General features: G+C 38.0%; 1 protein-coding gene and 1 non-coding gene across 3 annotated transcripts in view; one reads left to right on the forward strand and one right to left on the reverse strand.

Annotated features, from left to right (window-relative positions):
• PURG (purine rich element binding protein G) overlaps positions 1-16,702 on the forward strand; it is a 33,434-nt gene extending 16,732 nt beyond the window's left edge. For both annotated transcript variants that reach the window (XM_040994218.1, XM_040994220.1), the window contains one exon: positions 15,813-16,702. In XM_040994218.1, coding sequence (XP_040850152.1) covers positions 15,813-15,911 — 99 coding nt within the window. In that variant the 3' untranslated portion in view covers positions 15,912-16,702. The remainder of the gene's footprint in view (positions 1-15,812) is intronic.
• A 6,390-nt stretch (positions 16,703-23,092) lies between these two features.
• LOC121165596 lies at positions 23,093-23,198 on the reverse strand. Its single transcript, XR_005885296.1, has one exon. It is a non-coding gene; the product is annotated as a U6 spliceosomal RNA (small nuclear RNA).
• Positions 23,199-25,051: the final 1,853 nt, after the last annotated feature.

The following is a 25,051-nucleotide window of genomic DNA, read 5'->3' on the forward strand; positions in this document are numbered from 1 at the left end:
ATAATTCTAATGTGGCAAGTTAGTAAACATGTTACCAAATGACTGAAATGAGCATGAACGCTTAAATTACTCTCGCTTTGCTTATGCTGTTGTTAATAAAACCAGGAAAAATTAGCTGTGTATGATTTGAACTGTTATTTCAGGCAGTCATGGAATTTAGGAAGCCTTGGCAGTCTTACCCTTGACCTCCTGGTGTACAGCGGTGCCATGTAACCACCAGGTTACCTAGATGGGCCTGGAACAAGACGCTGAACCTGTGTGGACCCTGGCTTTCTTATCCTTAAAATGAGGGGACTGAGTCAGACCTCTGAGATCCTCAGGATCAAGGGGTTAGTGAGACTTCTGTTCAAAGTTCACTGGGGCTTGCCTCCCTGTCCTGTCCTCATCTTTCTCCAGCCGTTTCATTGGACAGTCATTGGCCATCTTTGTACCCCTTGTGTCTAGTTATGGCTGCTTTACAGTGGCTTTACACTGTTTCTCCATCTCATTCACCCAGTCTCCCCTTTTACCTTCCATTTCCCTGTTGGTGGAGGCCAGTTTGTTGGAGGAAAATGAAGTTCAAAGACAATGCAGAGGCCAGCATTTGGCCTAGCCATTAGGATGCCAGAACCCCACTTCACAGTGCTGGCATTCAACTCCTGGCTCTAACTCCTGACTCTAGCCTGCTAATGTGAACTGTGTGAAGCGGCATTGATGACTCAAGTACTTGGGCACCTGACATCCACATAGGAGATTCAGATTAAACTCCTGGCTCCAAGGTTTTGCCTAGCTCAGGCCCAGCCCCAGCCACTGCAGCCATTGGAGAGTGAATTTGTAAATTGAAAATCTCTCTCTCTCTTTCATGTATAAATATGTGAGTTACCTTGGAACTATCACAAAGAGTAGTCAACTGTGATGTGTACACACACACACACACGCAGTAAATGTTAACTTTGGCCCTGTACACAGAAACTTTCTCATAGAGCAATTCCTCCTTAACCTGAAGACCAGAGACTGTTTCTTTCCCCTCTCTATTCCCCCGCTATGCCAAGCACTATGCTGAATACTTAAGTCGCCTGCTTTCATTTAATTATCACTATTTCTCAGTCTGTTTTGTCTTTGATATCTTATTGCTTCGGAATCAGACAATGATTAACAAACAAATCTAAATGAAATAAAAGGGGGGTGAGGTGATAATGTAGAAAACATAATAAATGCTGTGTCAATTTTCAAAAATGATTTACGCCTTAAGATGCAGTGTAACATGGAATCTTTTGTTTCCTGCACAACCTAAATTTTACTTCAGGAACATTCTTTGCCTGACTTAATAGGTAAATAATGCTGTTCCAGTCATTCAGTGGACTCTCTAGTGGTTACTTGGTGTTAGGTCCTGTGCTGGGAACAAAGGATACAATCATCCACAAGACACAAATATCTCACTACCATTAATTTTAAATATGGCATGTCCAAGATTATTCAAAGTAACTTTTGGTACCTAATCAAACTCAAGTTTTTTTTATCCTGTAGTTTATTTCATTTGATTATCAGCATGTGCCACGCAGTGTGTTGCTAAATGAGAAGTGTGTTTGAAATTACTGGAAAATGATAAAGCTGTTTTCCTTATAGCAATGTTAAATCTGATTAACTATATTCTGGCATGGTGCTAAAAATTTATTTTTAGTATTTAGAGACCTACAGTAATGCTATTTTAAACAATAATTATGTCTTCCTCATTCCATATCCCTGCTTGCTGTGCTGGCATGACACTGACAGTTCTGTTTTATCTCATATAACCTCTGTGTTCAAGTGGCAGTCACCCCAGGAACCTGGGCTGGAGACGGCTGTAAGGCACCCACCAAGGCTCTTCATGAAAGATGCTGGGATTCCAAATGGGGACAGGAGGCTGAGCTAGAGGGTGGGTGAAGAAAGCCAAGGGGTGGGAACATGGTTGCCGTGGCTTACTCTCCAAGCCCTCGGCTTTTGTATTCATTCTCACTTGATTTTACTGCACCCTCATTACATGGACGTGAGAGTACTTCAGAAGTCTTGTGGGAAAATGGAATTAAAAGATGAGACTATTTGGATGCAGAAAACCTTTTGAAACCCATGCCTAGTTTTTCATAAAATGCATTTTCCATAACTTCCTTGAAGACCTTTCATATGTGTTCACAAATCCCTTTCGTCTTCATGTGTTTGGGATTTACAAAACTCCAGCAAGGTTCTCAGCTGTGATGAGCATCCCAGCAATGCCTCGGCCACATGAAGTAAGCTTGGTCTACTTAGCTGTGTTAGGTCAGCAGCAGTTGTGTTCATTTTCACAGCAGGCAACATTACAATGAAGACACCTAATATATTCAGTCACTCATGAATACGAATAAAGATTCGTTTGTCCTCAGTTTTTTTTCATAACTGGCCGTTATTATAAAATGCTTACAAATGAAAAAGAATTGGGGACATTATAATAGTTTACGTATAACTTGAAATAGTACTGAAGGTTCTTTCACATATATCTTGTCTTATTTCATCCTGATTAAATCGCTGATTTAGATGAGCTTAGTTCACTGTCACTATCCCCACTTAACAGCTGAGGCTGCAGCAGGTGAAATGATTTTCTGTTATCACCTGGCTAACTAATGAAATGTCAGGGTATTAACGAGCCTGCTGCTTATGTACACATTTGCAATAATGTTACAGAAGGTTAAATGATTAAACTTGAAATCAAAATTAAACATTTTATGAGCTAATTTAAGTCAAGGCGATTTTTGAAATGCACTCTGGGTTTTTGTTTTCATGGCATCCTTTGACTCAGTTTACGCCCCAGTGGGAAACACTGCATCACAATTCATTGGGGTGCATGTGTGTGTATTTGCAGTTCACATGGATTCTGACCCTTTGTCAGCCCCTGCCTGGAGTCTGAGTTTTTTACCCCACTATGCTTTATTTAGTCTCCCTGCCTAAGCTACCCACCCACCTTAGAACTTGATCTCCTCTCCTGCTGTTACAAGTCTTGTCGTGACACCTGCAATGCAGAGTAGCTCTCAGTGAATATTTTTTCAAGGATTTAAAAAAGTAAAACCAGGGTCTTCTCCTGCAGAACCCCCACCCCCACAACTGCTGCAGCAGGAGGTATGTGACTTTAATAAATCTAGCCTTGCTTAAAAAGAAAGGGGAACCACTTTGTTTGCTTGGTAACTTTAGTTGATTTAAAAAATGAACCACTGAATCCTTCCCCAAAACCCTTGAATGAAATAGGCTTTACAAACACCTGCATGAAAGGAATGTCACACATCAGCTCAAGAACCCCAAATTCTGTTTCCATCATGATACACTGATTATAAATGTTAATAATGAGACTCGAGATCAGTACAGTGTTCTCATTCATGTATATAATAGTCTAATCATGCTTGATATGGTGCATTTATTAAAGCAGAAAATCAAAATAATACATAGTAGGAATACTTCCATTACAATATGATTAAAATCATTATGATTAAAGCTCTGTTAGCTAGGAGATTCTATTAAATAAATTACCTTTTCCCCTAGCATTGCCAGTTAACTCTGTAGCATCACTGAGAAATTAACAGACTAGAATTTAAATTTTTACAGGCAGATTAACATACTCTGTCCTGAAATTTACAAAATTATTCTTAAAAAAAAGTTTTTTATAATTATTTATTTGAAAGGCCAAGGGTCAGAGAGAAAGACAGATCTCTTCCACATGCTGGTTCACTCCCCAAATGCTTCAGATAAGTCCCTATAGCAGTAATTTCAGCTGTGTTTTCAGGTATTCAGCCCCACCAGCATTACAGGCTGTTTCAGTGGCCTATCACAACCTATATTAGACTTTGGACTCAGCAAGTCCTGGGTTTAAATTCAAATTCCATCAACTATATAGGATTGTGGGGATTTATTCATTCAGCATTCCATTATACAAATCAGTTACATTTGATTTATTAGGCAGTCTTATAGGTCCAGAGGATTGTACCCATAACAAAATTTAAGATTTCCTTGCTCCCTAGAGCAAGATTATCTCAGTGTCTTAGAATGAATTAGCAAAATGTGTCATAAAATAGGCATTTGATAAACATCAATTAGCATCATGAATTCTTCCCAACACACACAAGTGAACGGATGGGTGCCCAGCATAACAAAGCTATGCCTGATAAGAGGAGCCTCCTGTTACCACCGATTCCCAGAGAAAGCAGTAATGAGGGAGCTGAGCTAGTTATAACACCTTGGGCTTTTTTCAGTCGACTTATAAAAATGTACAGCTAAACAAGCAAATTGTCCATGGGCAGGAAACAAAAGGCACTAACTATAGTAGAAAAACGATGATGAGTTAGAGTCTATCAAAATGAAAACTTCATATGTATCCAGAGACATTGTTAAACAAATGAAGACCAAGATATAAGGAAAGCATGGTTTCATTCCGAGAGGAAATAAAAACTGCTTTTCTGTTTTTTCATTTGTTTTAAGTGGTTGCCCAGAACTAAAAAGATTACATATATCTATTTACTATTATATAGACATAGATGTCCATGGTTATTTCACTACCTAAGATTCCTTGCCTAAATCTGTCATCAACTTTGACTTTTTATTACTGACTAAAGGAGTATTGGGGAGTAAAATAACATTCTTGTTTTATAACAAAGAGGAAAAGATGATTTATGGCTCACTCAAAATAATGTAGTCATTTCAGGTCCTGGACTGCACCTTTTAAAGCAGTTCTTCCACTACCCCAGTGTCTACTTCTCTACTGCTTTGTTTCCATGGGAGGAGCAGACATTTGTCCTAGCAGTTAAATGCCAACATCCCACAGCTGAGTGCCCCTAGTCTGGTCCCAGTTCTCAGACTGGGAGGCAGAGATGATGGCCTTAAGTAGTTGGTTCCCAGACACTCATCGGGAGACCTGCCCTGGCTGGCCTTGGCTTCAGTCCAACTCAATCCAGGTCATTGTGGGTAGTTTGGGCATGACCCATTAGTTGGGATCCATCTCTGTCTCAATATGTCTGTTTTTCTCTGTGTGTCTCTGTTTTTCTCCAATTACTATTATTTTTTAAATCAGTGGGACATTTTGGGCTTAATTCAAAATATTTTTGCTTACATCCTTCGGCTATAAGAGTTTCCTCACTTGTTTGTTTTAAAGTTGAAAGTATTATTTAATTATGTTTGCAGGTCATTTTTGGCTCAGAAAAAAAATAGCTTTTGAAAGTTGCGTACACTTTTGCCCTTGGTTTCAGGAGAATAAAGAGCCATTAGAACCAAGGTCAACCTCTGCCACAAATAGGCTCTTTCAGACCACGCCCTTAACGTTGCACCCAGTCTCTTTCATAGAACTGTATGTTCTCTGTCTTCTATTACCTGGAACTCTGTTTGCGTTGAGTACTAGTGAACTGTTAAACCTCTTATTCTCAAAAGTGTTTACATGAAACATACAACTCTCCACTCTGCTGTTTGAATAAGATTTTGTTTTTTACCATAAGGAGGCAAAATGTGCTTTTAGTGTCATTAGTTGCATTTTAAAAGAGAAATGTATAACTAATTATCAAGTTGCCATTTTATAATAATTGTTTGGGTTTTTTTTTTTATTTTTATGCTAGCATAGCAACAGCAGTGATAATAGGAGGCTTATGAGTTTCAGAGCATTTTTTAACTGACAAATTATGTACCTCTGCTTTTGCTTTTCAGTAATACTGAATTTGTAAGATGAATTAAAGTGCCACTATGTGGCATTTTTTAAAAATGGCAGTTTGAGGGGAAAATGAAGACATTCATTTAGTTATTCTGCCCCTACTTACTAGATTTAATTCCTTTAATGCACCAAACCTTATGTTGGAAGTTTTGTATTTTGTTTCTATCTTCTAATCGCAAATGGAGATGATCATAGGTAGTAAAATTACTTTTATTATTATTACTATTAAGAGGAAAAGAGAGAGTGAGTTCCATTTGCTGGTCAAGCTCCAAATACCTCCACCAGCAGGACTAGTCTGGGCCATAGCTGGGAGCTGGGAAATCAGAAGTCAATGCAGGTGTTCCACATGAGTGACAGGAACCCAACTAAATGAGCCCTCACCACTGCCTCACAGGGTGTGCATTAGCAAGAAGCTGGTCAGGAGCCAGAGCTGGGTGTTGACACTCTAATGTGGGAGGCAGGCATTCCAACTGGAGTCTTACAGGCCTCTTGATTACTAGACCAAACACTTGGCTCAAATTACATATTAAATGTGGTTGTGTAGTATGAGGATTTGGAGCCGCCCAAGTCTTCAGGTGGGTTTGAATGACATAAGACATAATAGTAAGAACTAAATTGCAGAAACAGTTGACTCTGATGGTAGTTTTAATTATGTAGAGAAATGCTTGGCAGTACTGCTGAATAATTTCTATTCAAAATATTACCATTTTCTTCCGACATCCCATAGAATTTCTGACATATTTTTAGAAATTGTCAGATAGTGTAATAAGGTTATTTCTGTGGGAAACAAGAAATCATTGGATATTGGACTTTGAATGTAACCTCATTAAATCTGATGCACACACAGCCCCTTAGATTTGAAATGGTGAGGTAATGATTTTAAATCAGGCCCCAATGGCTGACATTCAAAATTGCATTACTTTGTGACAGACCATATTTTGCGTTTGATTATGTACCACGGGGCAAATGGAAAAACCAATCCCTTTCCACCTGAATGTTTAATGTTAGTGTTACACAACCCTCTGCCAGTGGTCCCCGTTAGAAAGTCCACACTCCCAGTGGGTGTTGAGTCACGGATTCCACTCTAGGATACATCCTTTCTGTGGGACAATTTGAAGGGAGAAGTTTAGAAATACAAAGAGGGAAAGCATCAACCAACCTCTAACGCTTCAGCAAGGATTTTTGTATTTAGTTGCAAAGCTTGTTTTTTATGATTAAGTTCAAATACAACTTATATAGAGTGAAATGCTCCAATTTTAATCCACCATTCAGTTTGATGAATATGCAGACATTGAACATTTCTCTCAACTTCCAAAAGCAACATGATCTGATTTTTTTTTATTAGAGATGGAGAGATAAAGTTGCCATTTGCTGGTTCACTCCCCACATGCCCACAAAGAACAGAGCTTAGCTTTGGGTTGGCTGAGCTACGAATGGGCCAGGAACCAGGAACTCCATCCAGGTCTCGCAAATGGGTGCACTAGCAGAAGGCTTGATTTAGAAACTAGAGCCAGGTATTGAGCCTAGGTACTCTGATGTGGGGTGTGGGAGTCCTTACTAGTGCCTCAACCACTAGGACAGGTACCAGTCCTCCCAACAGTAATCACAATGGTGCTATAAGTCTATAAGCAAAGAAAAATGTTAATACAGATTAACATTAGAAATATATACATTAATATAAATTAACACTTGTTACTTTAAGTCAACCTAACAGATTTGAGATCATCCATGTTCCTTTTTATTTTTTACACATTTTTTTTTAAAGATTTATTTTTATTATTTTTTCATTGGAAAGGCGGATATACAGAGAGGAGAGACAGAGAGGAAGATCTTCCGTCCGATGATTCAGGTCTTCACTGAGTTTCTTATTGGGTACCAAAATACTAATGAAATCATGGCAGTAAACTTATAGTAAGAATTCAAGGGCAGAAAATATCCCCCAATATTAAATGGCTTTATAACTAATCTTCAACAACTCTGGCAGCTCTGTGTTGTATAGGATCAAGAGATAATCTTGGGAAGTTCTATAAATTCTAGAAACAGGCTGTGGGATGGTACGTGAGTCAGCAACTGTAAGGGCCTCAGAACTGTGACTGTTTTTTTTAACAGATTTATTTTTTTCAAAGACAGTAATAGGAGAAAGGAAAAGATAGAAATCTTCCATCACTGGTTCACTACCCAGAGGGTCACAATGACCAGATTAGGCCAGGCCAAAGCCAGAAGCCTGTCCAGATCTCTTACATAGGTGCAGGGGTCTACGCACTCAGGCCATCCTACGCTGCCTTCCCAGGCCACCAGCAGGGTCTGGATCAGAAGTAGAGCATCTAGGACCTAAACGTGTGCCCATATGGGATGCCAGTGTCACAGACAACAGCTTCACCCATTACTTTACAATGCCAGTTCCAACTTTTTTTTTTTCATTTTATGGTTCCATTTGACTTCAAAAAGTGAATGTGAAAAATAATCCCAGATGAGGAGATACTTCTTAGAATATTTCTGTTATGAAGACAGGCTGGAAAGAAAACTCCCATTGTTTATCAATAGAGTGACAACTCAGTAACAGAACACCATCTTAAAAACTGTATCACATAATGCTGATAAACTCAGATGTATTATGAAAAACTCACTTGGATGTGTAGTTCCAAAGAAGTGCCATAAATGAAGGTATTAAGAATAGCTACCATACGAGCAACACCTGATTGTGTTTTTGTTTTTTCTGAAAGTCCTGTGATAAACTGAATACTGAAGAATCTTAAGACACATTCTTACTCTTCTGCTATTGTCTTTTTTTGAAAGCATTCTGTTCTTACCAACAGTGGCTTGTGAATGTTTATCATCAAGTAAATGAGATAACCTAGCTGTCCTTTCGCCAGTGTGCCCCCACCCTTAACCATCACCACCTTCAAGAATCTGAAATTAGTTTCTGCAGGAGCCTAGCAATCCCAGAACATTGTCACCTCCCATCACCTCCCAACAGCATCCACATCCAAAAGCCAGTTAGCAGCCTTTGTGGAAAATTAGCTTGCCATTTGCAGTGTCCACAGCATCATTCAGCAAAGGAAAGAGCATCCATACAGTTCCATACACCGATAGCACTTTGATGAGAAAAAGCATCCAAATGAAATAAGAGATTTAGCAGGAGGACTAAGAAAACAGTGGCTCAGATTATTCCCGTCCTCTGCATCCCCTGGTCCACCTGTCTTCTCACTTCTTTCACCTTTCTGTCCGTCGAAAAGTGGTTCTTTAGCCCAACCCCTACTCCCCTCATACTTATTCTTCTAATTCCCCAGTTACTTTCCCACATTCATATTTCATTCTGATAATTCCAAAAATACTAATGTGATACTTCCCTTTAGCATGACCTACTTTAGTGCAGAATTTTGACCAAGTCTCATTTCTCATTTTTTTTAAAGCACAGTTACATTTGAATTACTGAGAACCTTATTGCTGTAATTTAACCCACTAGGAAGACTTGCAGTGTTGTCATCCCAAGCCTCAAGGATATGTTCTGAACGCTAGACAGATGAGTACTTTTGAGCAATATAGACAGACTGAATTTTTTAACAGTTCATCACCATTTTCATTGCAGTGATTAATTTTAATAAGCTGCCAATGATGTTTGTTGCCAGATGGAAAAATGAGCCTGTGGTTCCCACTGGATTATGAGAAGTAGTAATGGAAGGTTACTAACATTTCATATGGATGTAATGTTAGAAAAGTGAAGAGATCTCCAGCTGTGACTTAAAGCACTACAAGTTTCTCAGTGAGTATAACATGGCTTCTGAGGGTTTTTGAAAAGTCCTGGCTTAACAAAATTTACAGCTGATGGTAGATCATGTTTTTCCTCTTTCCATCTACTCATGGTTCTGGTTTTTACTTCCAAGTTTCTGAACTGATCAGTCTTTGTTGCTTTTCAGTCAAAATATTATAATTAAAAGTACTATTTTTATTTACATACCTAGTGATTTTGGTTAGAGGTTGAAACTTAATGTTAAAGCCATCATTTTTCCACTGATATGGTTTTAAAACGAAGCCCTCTAATTTTTACAAGAAGTAATCTCCCCTTTTCCTTTTGAAATTGAGACACATCAAGAGTGGTGCTCCATTGGTGAAATGTACCTATTATTTAAGCCATAAATTCATATAAAAAGATAGAGTGGAAACAAATTCCTCCTAGCTACTAATTTTACTGACAATGTATAGTATTATATCCACATTATATTGATTTAATTTATACAGATGTATTCAGAATTTAAAAAGGCTTTGCATGGTATTGTTGCCAAAAAAAAAAAAAAAGATTGTCAGTTTAAAAGAAAACATTTAAAATAGTTGTTTGGGAGTTCCAGAACTATTTTGTTTTTTTTGTCCTAAAAAGGAAGTTGAGTGTTTTGAAGGGTAGAGAGATAGACAGAATCCCTACTTGCTGCTTCATTTCCCCAAGTGCCCACATCAGCCAAAGGTGGTCCAGGCTGGCTTGGTCTGGGAGGACAATCCAAATCTCCCAGAAGAGCGGCCAGGGGCCAGGCACTTGGGTCATCATGGCTCCCTCCCAGGGTCTATATTAGCAGAATGCTGGAGTCAGGAGTCAGGTAAATGAACCCAGGTATTCTGATATGGTATGCTGATGTCTTAACCACTAGGCTAAACGTTGCTCTCAGAAAATGGATTTTGAATATGTGCAAGTTTCCATCTTACTAGAATATGAACCAGTGAACAAAATATAAAATTTTGGAGCTAAAAGTCTTTTGGCTCACCTCATCTAACCTACTCAGTTTTTACTTGTTTCAATAAAATCACTGCCTTCTCAAGGGTGTTAGCTTTCCTGCCATAATTTTCAAAATCTTGAACAGCAGCCCTGGTTCTCTTTGCTGTAGATGTGTAACTCTGCCTTCCCTTCTGATAGCCTCCATATTCGTGTTAATGGTTGCAGCTGTGAGGATGATTCATTATGCCTACATTAGCTTAAGAAAAGAACAGTTTGCTATGATGAGAAGCACAGCTTTTCATTTAAATGCTTGGCAAAGGTAAAGATGAGTAATTCAGAGTTTTAGGAGTTGTAGTAACAGCCAAGCATGTCATTGGTACTCTGGAGAACACATATCAATATCAATGGGCTTTTCCACTATAATTCAAGAATGAGTAATGCAACCCCACTATTTAAGAGGAGTAGAGCTTCCTCCCAGTTGTATGGAGAAGTAAAATGTTCAGAAAGCCTTTTTTAGGGAGCAAGAATAAGTGGAATGATATGTAGAGGTTATTTATTTTCTCTGATTTCTCATTCATTAAATCAGTGTGTGTGTGTGTGTGTGTGTGTTTTGCCAAGGACATGAGTGAAACATTCAGCTAGGTCTGCCTGGATAATACAGCAGACAACTAGATCTAGTCTTTGGCCCCAAAGAGTATCCCAAATAGATGCTCAGCATACAGCACGACCAAACAGCTGCATACAAAGCACAGAGGTCGGTGAGACCTGTACAAGTCATGTGCAGCTTCCCAATTGCCTAAGCAATTTATCAGCTTAGCCTTCCGCATCAGGACACAACAAAGGAACCATTAAAACTAATGGTAAGACATTTTGCAAATGGCAGTTATAAAGCTAAAAGGGAGCTAACTTACAGAAGAAAAAAAAACAAGATTAAATAGTATCACCACAGGAATAGTTCTCATAAGTATATTGAGTATTTGTGTCAACACTGTATACTTTCCAGAGAAAAGCTATTTCAGATCAGTAAAAAATGCCCAGCTTATGCAAATCCAAGAAAATATCTGAGTATTGGCAAGAGAGGTTGTGGCATCTTACAGCATTTTGAGCATTAGGTGAGCTAAACACAAAACATCACAAGACAGCATGGAGATTTATACAAGGAATCATCAGTGTCTCCATTTTTACTTGAAGTATTTCTCGAACAACTAACTTCTAAATGCTGAAGTTGTTCAAGACTCTTACTTATCAAGAAGGGATTGTAGTTCCATACTCAGAAACTAGAAGATTCTGAGGGTGAACCCGCACCACTTTGTGATTAGCCCAGTCATTGTTGGAATCAGGGCAGCTGCTATCAGTCATTTATTATGCTGATCCTTCCTCTTTTTACACACAGGTTTTTCAAGTTTGCTCATTCTCTCAGAATATTAGGATATCAATTTGTATGGTGTTGTACAACTTCGAAAGTTAAGAAATTAATATAATTGGGAATTTCTTTCAGATGCTTTCATATGGTTGTTTTATACTGAAAATTTAAATTCTCAAATTGTAGAAGGAGGGAAGGAGTCCTTTATGGATAGTCACTTAATATCCTATAACTAAAATTAATATTGATTTTAACATTAGTTATGTTTTTACCAGCATTTTCACCCTAGTTAAATGCAGTCTGTTACCACGGTGTTTGGTCTGTGGTATAATAGAACCTGGAGGACCTGTCACTAGGAATTATGACCTTACATACTCTACTTAACTGTATGATTTTGGTAGTCATTTCATTTCTTTAATGAGGCATCTCCCTAATTGATTCATTACATTCAGAACCAGCAATTATTTTTTTACATAGTAAAACTATCTTAATTTTTATTATTTTCCTAATTTCCCTAATTCAGTAATATGGAGAACTTCCAAATACTTGCTTATGATTTTGATTTTTTTCTCGTGTATTGGTGCTTTGGTCTCTAATGTCCTTCTATATATTATCTTTATCCATTTTCATTTTCATGTTATGCTTTTTATTTCAAACAAGAGATAAAACATGAAAATTAATGACCCATTCGTCAGATATTGTTGCTATGCTTCATATAAATGAAGTTAAGGCTAGAAATCTCAGTATGTAACACTATCTTTAAAACTTGGTTATTACATATATTGTCACTTCAGTGACTGAAGAGAATAAGTAAGTATAATATATAGTCAAACAGGAAAAAGACAGGACAACTAAACCCAAATGTTTTTAAAAATGAGCACAGGATTTCTTTCACATTGTATAGCAGAGTACTGCTAAAATTTGCCTAAATAAACTGTCATGTTGTCAAGTCTCATGGAAATGCTTTGGCTATACTTTGATTTACATTTCATAGTGAAAAAGACTCTTAATATTACCTTGCTAAAACCATATACACTAACCTGATTTTAGAAAGTTATAATTCATCCTGATGATATTTGTGCTTAGTTTGTGAAACTGCATCATGCTAGTATGAAAAAAGGTAAAACTATATATAAACTTAGATTGCAAAAAGTAGATTCTTGTGCATTTTAGAAAACTATTTGATAATCTATGGCACTTTGGTTTAGGAGTGTTGCAATTCCAAATGATTCTGTCATTTTAATTTTTGGAGGACCCTGGACTTACTGGGCTTTAAACTGAAAACCAAACACAATTCTGAGACTAGAGTTGTTTCTCTTAATGGTAATTTCTGTTTTTCTAGTTATGTGGAATATTTAATTTAAGCTATTCTTCGCAGGGAATTTTAGCTTTCCTCTACCATCCTATTCTCAACACCATTAATGTAAAAGAATATTTTAAATGATTCCAATGGTCATCAGCAAAAGTATTTTAAGTATCAGGGCCAATTTTTTTTTTGCCTGACTTTGCCAATTTTTAGAAAATAATATTCAAGCATTTTAATTAGTCCTTAGTGGCTATGAAAAATTGGACAGTTGATGTCTACATGGTCATAAAATCCTAAAATCTGGAGCTGCCCAGGTGACCAGATACGCAGCAATACGCAACACAAATCCATGTTCCCCAAAGAAAAACGGTAAGACGAGAACCAGAGCCTGTAGGATCAAGGCTACCAAATATACATAATTATAGTAATGGGTAACCAGTGTTTTACTGTTACATACCTATGGGTAAAAGAAGCAACATGTTAATAAACACAAATGCTCAACATTAGATGTTGATACCAGTACAGAATATGCATAAACTGTTGCAATAAAAGATACTCATTGTGCCTGTATATAAACAATTTACCTTAGATTTTCTTTGGCCTTTTTCATTTACAACTGCACAGTCATTTTAAAGTAAGAAAATAGAATATAAAAATCTGAATGAAATAGTGACCATCTGCCATGAAATTAGATATTCTGCAGAAATGTTTGAGGGCATTGGCTGCTGTGTAGTATGACACGGAAGTAACATTGTTAACAAGTCACGTGTGAGTTTTATGTACAAATCACAGAATTTAGAAATTATACATCTTCTCTTTCTCCACAAAATGGATTCCAAATAGAAACTCCAAATTTATAAGTTTAACCTAGTTATTAAAAACATGCCATATAATATGCAGTCAGCTCAAAGACTAAATTAAATAAATGCTATAAAAGAATGCTAGTTAATAACAAACTCCCATATACTATCAAATTTCTGATAATGTTGGGTTTCTTATAAAGCCTTAAAATATTTTAATGAAAAATTAATTTCCTGGAAAAGAAGGCACTTTATTACCTTGAGCTAACTATTCATCTGTATAGGATTTGTCTAAAAGCTCTTAAATTTTTTGGTATCCTTTCATGAATTTATCCTATTTATGATTTTTTAAAGCTACTTATAGTATAATAAGTCAAGCTATTTTAATTTAACAGAAAATTGTGTGTCATAATGTAACCAATAAGGAATGCAGAAATAAAGCTTAAGAGCAAGAAGAGTATATGTGACAATGGCAAAACTGTCTTAGTCTCCAGTCATTTGAGGTTAAAAAAAATGCAAAATTTGAAGGCTTTTTTGATTTTGCATGTTTTTATTTTTAAAAACGTATTTTCTAATTGTTACTACCTTGTCTTGAAATGTTGCCCAAAATATAAGGCATTATAAGTTATTGAGCTAGCCTATTGTACTCAATTTTGTTTTTCATTTTTTAAAATGTAATCTTACAGCACAAAGAAATCCATTTTGTTTATTCTTTGCTCAAACCAGCCATGCCCAATGCATCCTCACATTTAGATCATCAACATGGGTATACTGCAACGTATGGCTGTTTTCTCTTCAGAAAATTAATTACCCATTTCTAAAGTAGATTTAGTTCAGCACAAGAAGCATGGAAATTTTTCTTTTTTCAAAAATTCGACCTCCTCAGGTCAAACATTGACGTTTTTAAGGATAGGCTACCTTTTACTAAGAATGTTTTTTTCACCAGGAGAATATTTCAAAGTGAACAAAATTTGTTTTTTTGTTTGTTTGAGGGCAGTACACTTTCAAAAGAAAACACACTTAAACACTTAAAAGAACTTTTTACATCATTTTACTTCCTTTTAGATCTTTCTCTGTGGTGACCAATTTTTCTCTCTCTAGTTTTAAATGTTTTACTAAATGTAAATGCAGTTTCAGAGACAGTTCATCCTTACATAGTAGAAAAGAGTCAAGTTTATCAGAGGTCTGTCCTTACCAAGGAGAGACCAAAGACAGAAGTCCACGTCTTTGTTTGATTTGTTTCTTTGTTTTCTTTTTAAAATATGATATAATAACCCAAAGGCGTGTTAATGTCATGGCATGAACAATCTTCAATGTAGATCTACTGAGTATTTTGTGATGCTGAGTAACAGACTTTTCTCAAATCTGTGATGCTAAATATTTTCCTTAGAAAGTTTTGTTGAATGTTAGATTGTTGTTCCAAAAGAGTGTTGGTCCTAGTGGGATTTTTAAGAACTCAGAAAACAAATAAACGCATGTATTACAAGTATAGAAATGGTGAATTGTAAACTTACCTTATAGTACTAATTCTATTTTCAAAAATGTTTCGCTGTTAAATATATACAACATACAATTGCTGCCGTACTGTAATTGAGTACTTTTTTCCTAAATGACCCTGTTATCACTATTCCAGAATTAGAATTGGGCGGATACATGATCGATTCATGTGTCTGCATAGATGCTTCAAGGTATATTCTTCTCTTGGTGAGTAAAAATATTTCTTCCTTGACATCAATGCATTGAGATCTGAATATACCTGTATCTATCTATTCTTATTGCACCTTTCTTATACAGTATCTTCTCACAGGCCAAAATTGGCCTAGACACAACTAAAATTGAGGGTTTGTTACATGCTTTCTAACAGAAAGGTTTTCAATGATATTACTTATGGGTTTGTGCTGTGGAAATAGTGGAACTCCCTTTAAAATTTCATATTTGCTAAATTTAAATTAATATTTTTTCTTTAGCTCACAAATTATCCCAAATCCAGAGAGAATATCAACCCTTTTCACTGTTGTCCAATCAAGCATAAGGAACAGGATACTCCAAAGACAGTTGAGGAATAAAGAATAAATCTCTCATGTTACACTTCAGAATAAAGGCATTCGGTGAAAGAAATGAACTGAAGTTCATCATGAATGCAAGCCCTCTGTACTTGGCATTCCTCCACGGAAGGGAAGACAAGTATCAACAGCATTGGCATCATTTTCAAACTGATCTCCTGTGGTATACCTTCTACCACACTGGAATCCTTCTTGACTCTATCAGGATTTTGTCTTTTTTTTTTTTTGATTCATCAAGTCTTTCCGTTTTCAAATCACCATTTGTCAGCATTGAGGGAGAGAGACCTATAGATTTGAAAATACTTTCTTAAGAGATCATGTAACTCTATAACTCTGAATTTTAAAAATTGAGGGGAGGGGAGGAATAATTTCAACCCACTCTCTCTTACAAGAAACATTTTTTTAAAATCTGTAACTGCTTTAGTGTTAACAGGGTACAAGGTGTTTTTCGTCCTGTATTGTACTGAAAAGGTTCTCATTGATTGTGATTGTATTGTACTGTATGAAAAGAAATCATAAATTGCCTTGTATTGCTCATCACGGACCATACCACACACCACTTCAGTTCTCATGTTGCTGGTTTTTCGGTGATGCATGTTAACAGTTAGGTCCTAAAATTGTGGTGCTAATTCTTCCATATCCAATGGTGCTTTTGTGGATGCTAACTGCACACATGCTGAACAAGGCTTGAAGTTTAAAACCTTCCTCCCTTCTTCTGTTTATATGAAATAAAATAAAATAACTTGAATTTGTCTCAAAGTATCACTGACAATCTAATAAACTGGTTTATATGTGTAATTAGTTTCGGTTCTTGTTTTTGCTTTTTTTTTTTTTTTTTTTTTTTAGAAATCATCTCTGTTTTACTGGGCCCCAGAAGTTGATCTGGTCACGATTATTTTGTTATTTCATTTGTGCTGCAGATTTTGTGGTGTTTTAGGAATCTGAATCAAATTCGTGTGATTTTTAAAATCATGTTTAGGACTTTAAAAAGTTAGAACTGTAAGACGTGGAAATGAGCTCATTGACAAGAACAGCAGCAACAACAAATATGTGCCAATATGATGTCTTTCTCCTTGTTAGTACTTGCACTGAAAGCACCTGTGCCTATAAAACCATTATCTCAACTCAGATCACATTGAAAGGGCTATTTCTAGATTTCCCCAAAATCTATGAAAAGTGTAGTTATAGGAGAAATGTCTTTTGATGCAGAAAATCTGAAATCCATGCATAGTTTTTTCATGTTACAACTTTCCAAGTACATTTTTAAGGATCCTTCATATGCAAGGTAAAAGTGTAATCCTTTATATGGGAAAACAAGGACCCAAAAAACTCAAAGTGGAATTTTCCAGACCATACGAAGGTCAATGCCAGCATGCCAGAGCAGAAAATCTGGCAATGATTGCTTGGATTCTTCTGCTTAGCAACTGTACTGAGAATCACAGCAGTCAGACCAGTGAACTCTTCATAGCTTCACCTAGGCAGAGGGATGTTTCTGCTGAGCAGGTGATAAATTCAGTGTTAAGGCAACAAATCTGCATCCCAACCTTGTTATTCTGCCTAATCCATGAGCAACATTACATTTTTTAAAGAGAGGAAAAATCAAAACAGATGGATTAAAAACTCTTGAGCTACAATCATCGATCTTAAACAGAAGATGACCAAACCCATCGACCTAATCAAGTGGGTCTGATGACTGAAATGACATTCACATTCTTCTTATGCAGTTTCAAGCACATTCATTTTGCCTCAGATTGTGTCTGGTTCCTTCTATCGGGAAATGGAAGTTTAGAGAATAAAATGCCAGTGTGAACACTAGGCCTGTTGCTCTGCATTTTGAACAAATGCAGTATTTACCAAACCACAAACCTCTCCCCAAAGATACACCTACCCATCATGTAATTTTGTAACTCCTTTTACAGCATTCTATTTCATGAAAATTGGTGAATAACAAATGTGCTAGAAAGTAATTCTACAATTTCTTTAATAATAAAAAAAAAGAGGTAAATGTATGAGTTTTTGGTTTTCTTGGTTTATTTTTACTTGAGAGGCAGAGAAATAGAGAGAAAAAGGTAAAGTTCCCATCAGCTGGTCCAGGTTTCCCATCTTGGGGTAGGGACCTAATTTTACTTGAGCTGTCACCTTTTGCCTCCTTAGCAGGAAGCTGGAATCAGGATAAAATCTAGGATTCCAGCTCAGACTTTCTAATGTGAAATGCAAGCAACCCAACTGGCCTGTTAGCCACTGGACCAACGGTCCACCCCATGAATGTTCTAATGGTTTTTAAGAGCTGGTATAGTGGCACAATAGACTGAGTCACTGCTTGCCACAGCAGCACACGATATCTGAGTACATTTTCAAGCCCCAGCTGCTCCATTTCCTATCTAGCTTCTTGATAACTCACAGGAGATGATAAACATACTGCTTGAGCCCCGACCAACCATGTGGGAGACTTAGACAAGTTCTTGGCTTTTGGCTTCAGCCTGGTCCAATCAACAAACACATCTTTAAAAAAAAAACTATTCTTGTGGATCTGCAGTGCTTGTTACTTGAAAAAAAATAATTAAAATTTTATGAAAGGAGAGAAGAGATGCGTTCATTTGCAGAAAATAGTTTTAATCTGCATGACAAGATCTCTTCATTTTACCATTAATTTCAGTCACATTTCTGTATTAATGTTCACTATCATGTGTTTTCCCCTAAAAAATTTCCAAATTTTTATCAGCTTTTTTTACTATTAAATTCATTTACAAAAATCAGCCTTACAAAATGATTGCAGTTTATCAGTTTTCTAAAACTTCTGTAGTCTTTCTCTCTTTAAGTAAAATTGTGATTTAAATTTGGGGAAGTTAATGTGTGTCTTCAGTTTCTTCACTATTTCAGTAAGCTCTTTGTTCTATTCCTAAAACAATGATTTCCTTTAGAGACCTTGTACTCAAGATGTCCTTTCTAAATCCTTATAAGAAATCATTTTCAAAAAAAGGTCTAGATATTCTCCATTGAGGAAAGTCTTTTGAGATTAATTTCACACATTCTTAATAGCCTAACTTGACTTATCTACCATAGGAAATAATTTTTGCAATTAGGAATTGTTTTGAGTCTGAGAATGAACCTGATCTTTTTAGGAAACAAGGAAAGAACCAATTTTTACGTCATTTCAGATTTATCTTCATGGTTCCTATTTTAAAGTTGTTTAAGTAGGGCCTACTGGGTTCACACTGGGACTAAAGTTACTTTTCTGATGACCTGCTTTATCTTGGGTGAAAGGTGAGTAGGAATGGTAAAAAGACTTATTAACTAAAAATTCATACACAAAGGAGGTAGTTCACAGAACAGAATACATCATACAATACAGCAAACTCAGCAACACACATGCTCTCAAATGGAGCTCTCACATTCTGTGACTGGAAGGTTAAGGTTACACTTCTTACAAAGCATGCTTGCTATATATATAACAAAAATGAAGACAAAGGGACTTTAAATGAAAAGGTTGGCCCTCAGTTTTGTGTGTCCAGAAGCTCAGCTTTGTTAGTTCATTCTGAGCAAATTCACAAGATTCCTTTTAAACAAGGTCATAGAGAGAACATCTTGGGTACCAGATATCCAGTGAAGAAACCAATTAATTTACAACAACAACAAAAATCAAATGTTGCTCCTAGGGAGCAGGATGGGAAAGAAGCTATGCATAAGAAGTGGACTTTGAATTTTGCTTTTGCTATTTTAATTACTACTTGATGATAAGCAGATATGATTTTTATAATGTCTAAACAAGCTTTTAAAGAGAGGAAATAAATGCTTAGCAGGCTAGAATATTTATATCAACCAGTCAGCATGTTCTCTTGCCAGCAGGAAAATACACTTAAAACAAAAAATATTTATTTATGTATTTGAAAGTCAGAGTTACAGAAAGAGAGAGCTATCTTCCAGCCACTGGTTCACTCCCCACATGACTGCCACAGCCAGGAGAGACCAAAGCCAGAGGCTAGGAGCTTTATCTGGTTCTCCCTCATGGGTGGAAGGGGTCTAAACATTTGGGCTATCTTCCACTGTTTTTTTTTCCAGACCATTAATAGGAAGCTGAATCAGAAGTGGAGCAGTTGGGATACTCACCGGAGCCCATATGGGATTCCGAGTGATGTGGGCAGTGGCTTTACCTGGAAAATATACTTCTAAACCTAATTAAGGTCAGAATGCTTCTTAGTTAGTACAGAATCAGATTAAGGGAGATGAGTAAAATTTATTGGAAACATGTTATGATCTCTTCTGGATACACACCTCTCAATGAAGCAGGCATAATCACGTCTGCTCAACAGTGTACAGTCACCCCAAGTTGCAGCTGAAAACCACTAACAAACTCTCATATTTTAGACTCTTTTTTTCTAGATTCTGTATGACTATCTTTCCATGTGAAAATGTTTATTGCTTCTATAATTTAATTACTGCATGAATTATATTTTCTAATGTGTTTGAGAGAGCTCTCATCCACTGATTACTCCCCCAGATACCAACAAGGAGCCAAAGTCAGGAGCCAGAAGCCCAAACCAGGTGGGTGGCAGAAACCCAGTTACATGACCCAGCATCATTTCTTCCCAGGGTCTGAAGTAGCAGGAAGCTGGAGTCAGGAGCCAGCGGTGGGCATTGAGCCCATATACTTTGAGATGAGATGCCAGTATCATAACTAGCATTTTAACCACCAGCCCAAAAGTTTATCCTCACTTTTACTAAAGATTTACTATAGGATCCTCTGTGTTATAATACCATTTTACAATTGCCATTCATCATTAAGCATTATCATTAGTAAAATATCATGTGATCATTCATTTTTATAACTATTATCTTCAATTGTTAACTATCATTGTGGGTATCACTTATCCTTAACAGCAGCTGTCTGATCAGGACCTTTCTTGATAGAGATTTGAGAAACATTCCAGATTAATGGCAGTAACTAATAAGACCAAAATCCTCTCCTCTCACCCTCATGGCAACTTTACTAATAGACCACCCATTCATTACAAAATACAGTTCTAGAACCTTCATCAACTCAGCATTCTTGTGGCAGCCAATGCCACATACATGTTTTTGGTCTTAGCATACATGTTTTTGGTCTTTTCCATTTTTCCATTCTGCTTAAGATGCCCAACAACACATATACAAACCATTTCAGTTAGTCTGAGTCTTTTAAGAATCACTTGCCAAGATGAGATTACAATCTTACCACCTATTTTTATATGTGCAAGTGATTTATTAGAAAAGATGCCAGTGAAAGAAGATGGAAAAGGAGCTGATGAAGGAAACATCAGATTACAATGCTTTGTGAAGTAAAGGAGGGGATAAGGAAAAGAGAGAAGCGAGCAAGGAAATGACTACTGAGACCATAGTGCAGGTCTAAGCAAGTGTCACACAGGCCTATGGGGAATCCTTGAGAGGCAGTCAGTATTTTGCAAGTATAGGGCATCTTTGGCATGTCTGCTGCAGGAATCTACTGGGAGCAGCTGTTCTCTTCACACCTTTGTGTCATCCACACCTACTGCACAGATCCCAGCAAGAGCACAGCAGGATGCTCAGCTCACTGTAAGTGTAGATCTGTGCAGGGCAAAACTTGAAGCCTGTGGTAGCCACAAACATGCATCTCTCCAATTCCTCACCACAGGAAGCATTGACCCACAAGTTGTCTACATCCTATGTTGTAGGCCTTCACCATCTACCTCCTTTGCTGTGAAATGGGTGGGACCCTTGGTCACATGCCTCTGCCCTGAGCAGTCACTGTGTTCAGGGCAGTTCACATTCAATTAGCCTGGTCATTTTGTCTACTAGATTGTTCAATGCCTCTTCCATGGTACATGGTAATATATGACATAAAGCCTTTCACAATTTCTGCCCATTCTCAAATGTCCACCTGCAAGCCTTTATCTCAGACCTCCCTGTCCCAATCTTGCAGTGGTTTTCCTTAAAGGTTCCTAACCAGATAGCCAGGTCATTGGCCACTGCTCAGGACCTAAATATAAATGACCTCAGGCCATTTCTTCCATACAAAGCAGATGATCAGGTGCTTTACTAGAAACTCCACCCATTGGGAAGATTTTTCTTCTCCATTGTCTTTCATGGCCATCACACCCTTTCTCATCTTGCTCACATATACTGAACCAGTCCTTCCACAGAGTAAACTCAGGCTATTCTTTAGCCTTCAGCTGGGTGCACAGGGACCCTCATGTGCTGTAGTGTGGATTGGGAGAGGGATGCTGGTGCATCTTTTGGTAAGAATAGGCAGTTTGTGCTGCCAGTTTATGCAGCATATTCACGGTCTCCAGTCCTATCAAGTACTGAACTGTAACATACAAAGATCTGATCATGGGCTACCACCGGGGCTGCCCACCATTGGAGGCCTCAAGAAGCCCCAAGTCATAGTGGACAATTCTATACTTAGGGTCAGGAACCATCCTTTCCAACAACGATCAGTAACACTCACATAGCTATTTCTCAAAAGACGGAAGCTTCTCCTCAGTGGTTGTCAGGCTGTTATTCCAGTCCCAGAGGCGGCTGTCTTGTGTTCTGCCCCCTGGGTGCCTGCCTTAAGCTCCATCTTTTCCAGACACTTCCAAAGCCATGGGGGTCTGCCTGACTGTATGAATCTACCTTAGAGTTGTGGCACATGCTCTAGAGTTCTTCTGTGCTTTGAATCCTGCTCAAGGTTGGCAGCTATCTTTGTCACATAGCACATGGGCCAGGAGTGTTCTTACCTGCAGGAACAACTGGGGATCTCTGTAATTCTGCTATTCAAGAGTCTCTGTTCTCTCCCAACACTGCAGAAAGTTAAAGTCTTTGAAAGTTACCAAGGAAACTCTTCCCCTTCACACACTCAGCCATTAGCGGCTTAACTTCTCTCATTATCCCTCTGCTGGCATCAATACAACTTAGCAGAAGCCAGCCAACTCTGCCGTCTTTGAGAACACTTTACTCCTGATAGCCTTAAATGCACCAATCCTCATGTGGGCAAACTCTTTCCCATGTGCCACAACATTTTATCAGTTCACTATCAAGGAGCCCCTTAGCATTTGACACACCACCTTATGTTTTTCCGTGCCCCACCTTTCAACTAAGGTGACATCGCCCTTGCTGGATGGTTAGAGGGATCAGTAGCAAATAATAATCTCACCACCTGTTTTCTGGATCACCGATTATCAATTAATTAAAATAGGAAATGACTGGTGAATTTGTGTGTCATCCTTGTTCAGACAGCATGCTCATTTTCTCTGTATCAGTCCAATGTTAGGTTTGTGCTGCTGAAATGAGCACTTGACCATTCTTCTTACTACTTTTGTTAGTCCAGGTCCTCTGGAGCAACAAAAGTCAAGATAGGATTAGAGATGTAAGAGACATTTAGAGAGGTAAAAGACATTTTGAGGCAAATGCTGGTGAAGGAAAATGGGCAGCTGGGAAGTCACTTGGAAGGTTATTAGATTGTGGTACTTGTCTGATACCTATAAAGGAGAAAAGAATTTAGCCAAGAAAATTACACAAGGATCAATAGGGTTGTCCAGCCAAAGGTACTCATCAGAGGCAGAAATGGGCCTGCCATGAACTCCTGCCAAAGGCAGGCAGTGGGAACAGACCAGGGGAAATGGGACCTTGGCCCAAAGGCAGTGGTGAAAATCAGATGCAGCAGCCGGTGCCTTTGGTTAATTTTCCCGGGGCTAGATCTGAGAGGCAGATTCTCATGACTGCCAAGTCACTGTATAGAGCTAAAGAGCTCATCCCAGCCATTGATGAGGTGTTAATGCTTGCCTTGCTTTAGTTGAGATGGGAAATTATCTGGATCCTCCTATCGGTACTGGGGAAAAGAACCATCCTAACTACAGTCTGAACTAAACACAAGTAATAATAAGGTAGTGAAGGGTCAGGCATGTAGCTTAGTGGTTACAATGTCAGTTAAGATATGCACATTCCACACTGAAATACCTGGGTTTGACATCTTGGTCTATCTCCTGACGCAAAGCTTTCTACTAACACAGACCTTGGGAGACAGCAGGTGGTAGTCCAAGTACTTGAGTCCCTGCTACCCAAGTGGCAGACTTGGATTAAGTTCCAGATTTCTAGCTCTGGCCCCAGCTTGGCCCAGGATGAGTGAATCAATCGATGAGGGTGCTCATTCTCTCCTCACCCTCTTCTCTCTTTCCCCCTCTATCTCCTCTCCCTCTCTTCTACAAGCCTCTCAAATACATAAGATTTTAAAGTAAACAATATCAAGAGGGAAAAGAGGAAACTCTACACCTACAAAACTGTATAATGGAAAATAAAACAAGATCAATAGTCAAATAGCTGTTGCAAAAAAAAAATCACACTTTAGAACTCTTAAGTATTTCAGGAGTCTCATCCACCTGTCTGTGTGATCTCAGATGCAGGAGTGGTGGTTCTGTCCCTGCCACGGCTCTCTTCTCACTTCTCTCCCCTGCCAGTTCCCAGAGTTCACCAGCCATGGCATTACTCTTGCCCAGTCATTGGGACCCAAGGCTTTAACCTGGCTTGCTCTGACCGATGGTTGCCAAGCCTCCCTCCATAAATCTGAAAGACAAATTGGCTGATACTGATCACTAACAAGCAGGCCTGATGGAGATCTTTAGGCAGGAATGTGGTAAGATAGCAATGACCAAACCACCTTGGGCACAATGTCTGGTGACATGAGAAGTACGAAGGGACTGGTGTATGAAACATCCATTCCTGATCTTGAAAGAGCATTCAATTCCACTCCCATAATAGCCTTGGGTGCCAGACACTTCTCCCCAGGCTCATTTTGGTTGCTACTAACCAGACAGATCTCAAGCCACATAATAGGTACTTTGGATCTCAAAAGATTGGACAAAGAGGGCAGCTCTGGCTTCTCGTATGGTCCATACAAGATGACTTTCCCATCAATTTATACCACTCAGTGCAACCATTACAACCCTCAGCAGTTCAAATAACCTTGGCCAGCATATGCAGAGGGTCTCAACTGAACCAAGACCTGAGGACAGATTTATGAGCACTGTATGGATCTGATCGCAAAGCCAACTTAGGTTGCAATAAAGATCTACCAGAATCCCCACTATGAGGGCACTGATATTACAGCCACTGACTCCTGGCTACATTGATCCTGCAAATTCACCCACATG

Source organism: Ochotona curzoniae, unplaced genomic scaffold (assembly GCF_017591425.1).
Source record: "Ochotona curzoniae isolate NIBS_2020 unplaced genomic scaffold, NIBS_Ocur_1.0 contig_899, whole genome shotgun sequence".
Classification (NCBI taxonomy): Eukaryota; Metazoa; Chordata; class Mammalia; order Lagomorpha; family Ochotonidae; genus Ochotona; species Ochotona curzoniae.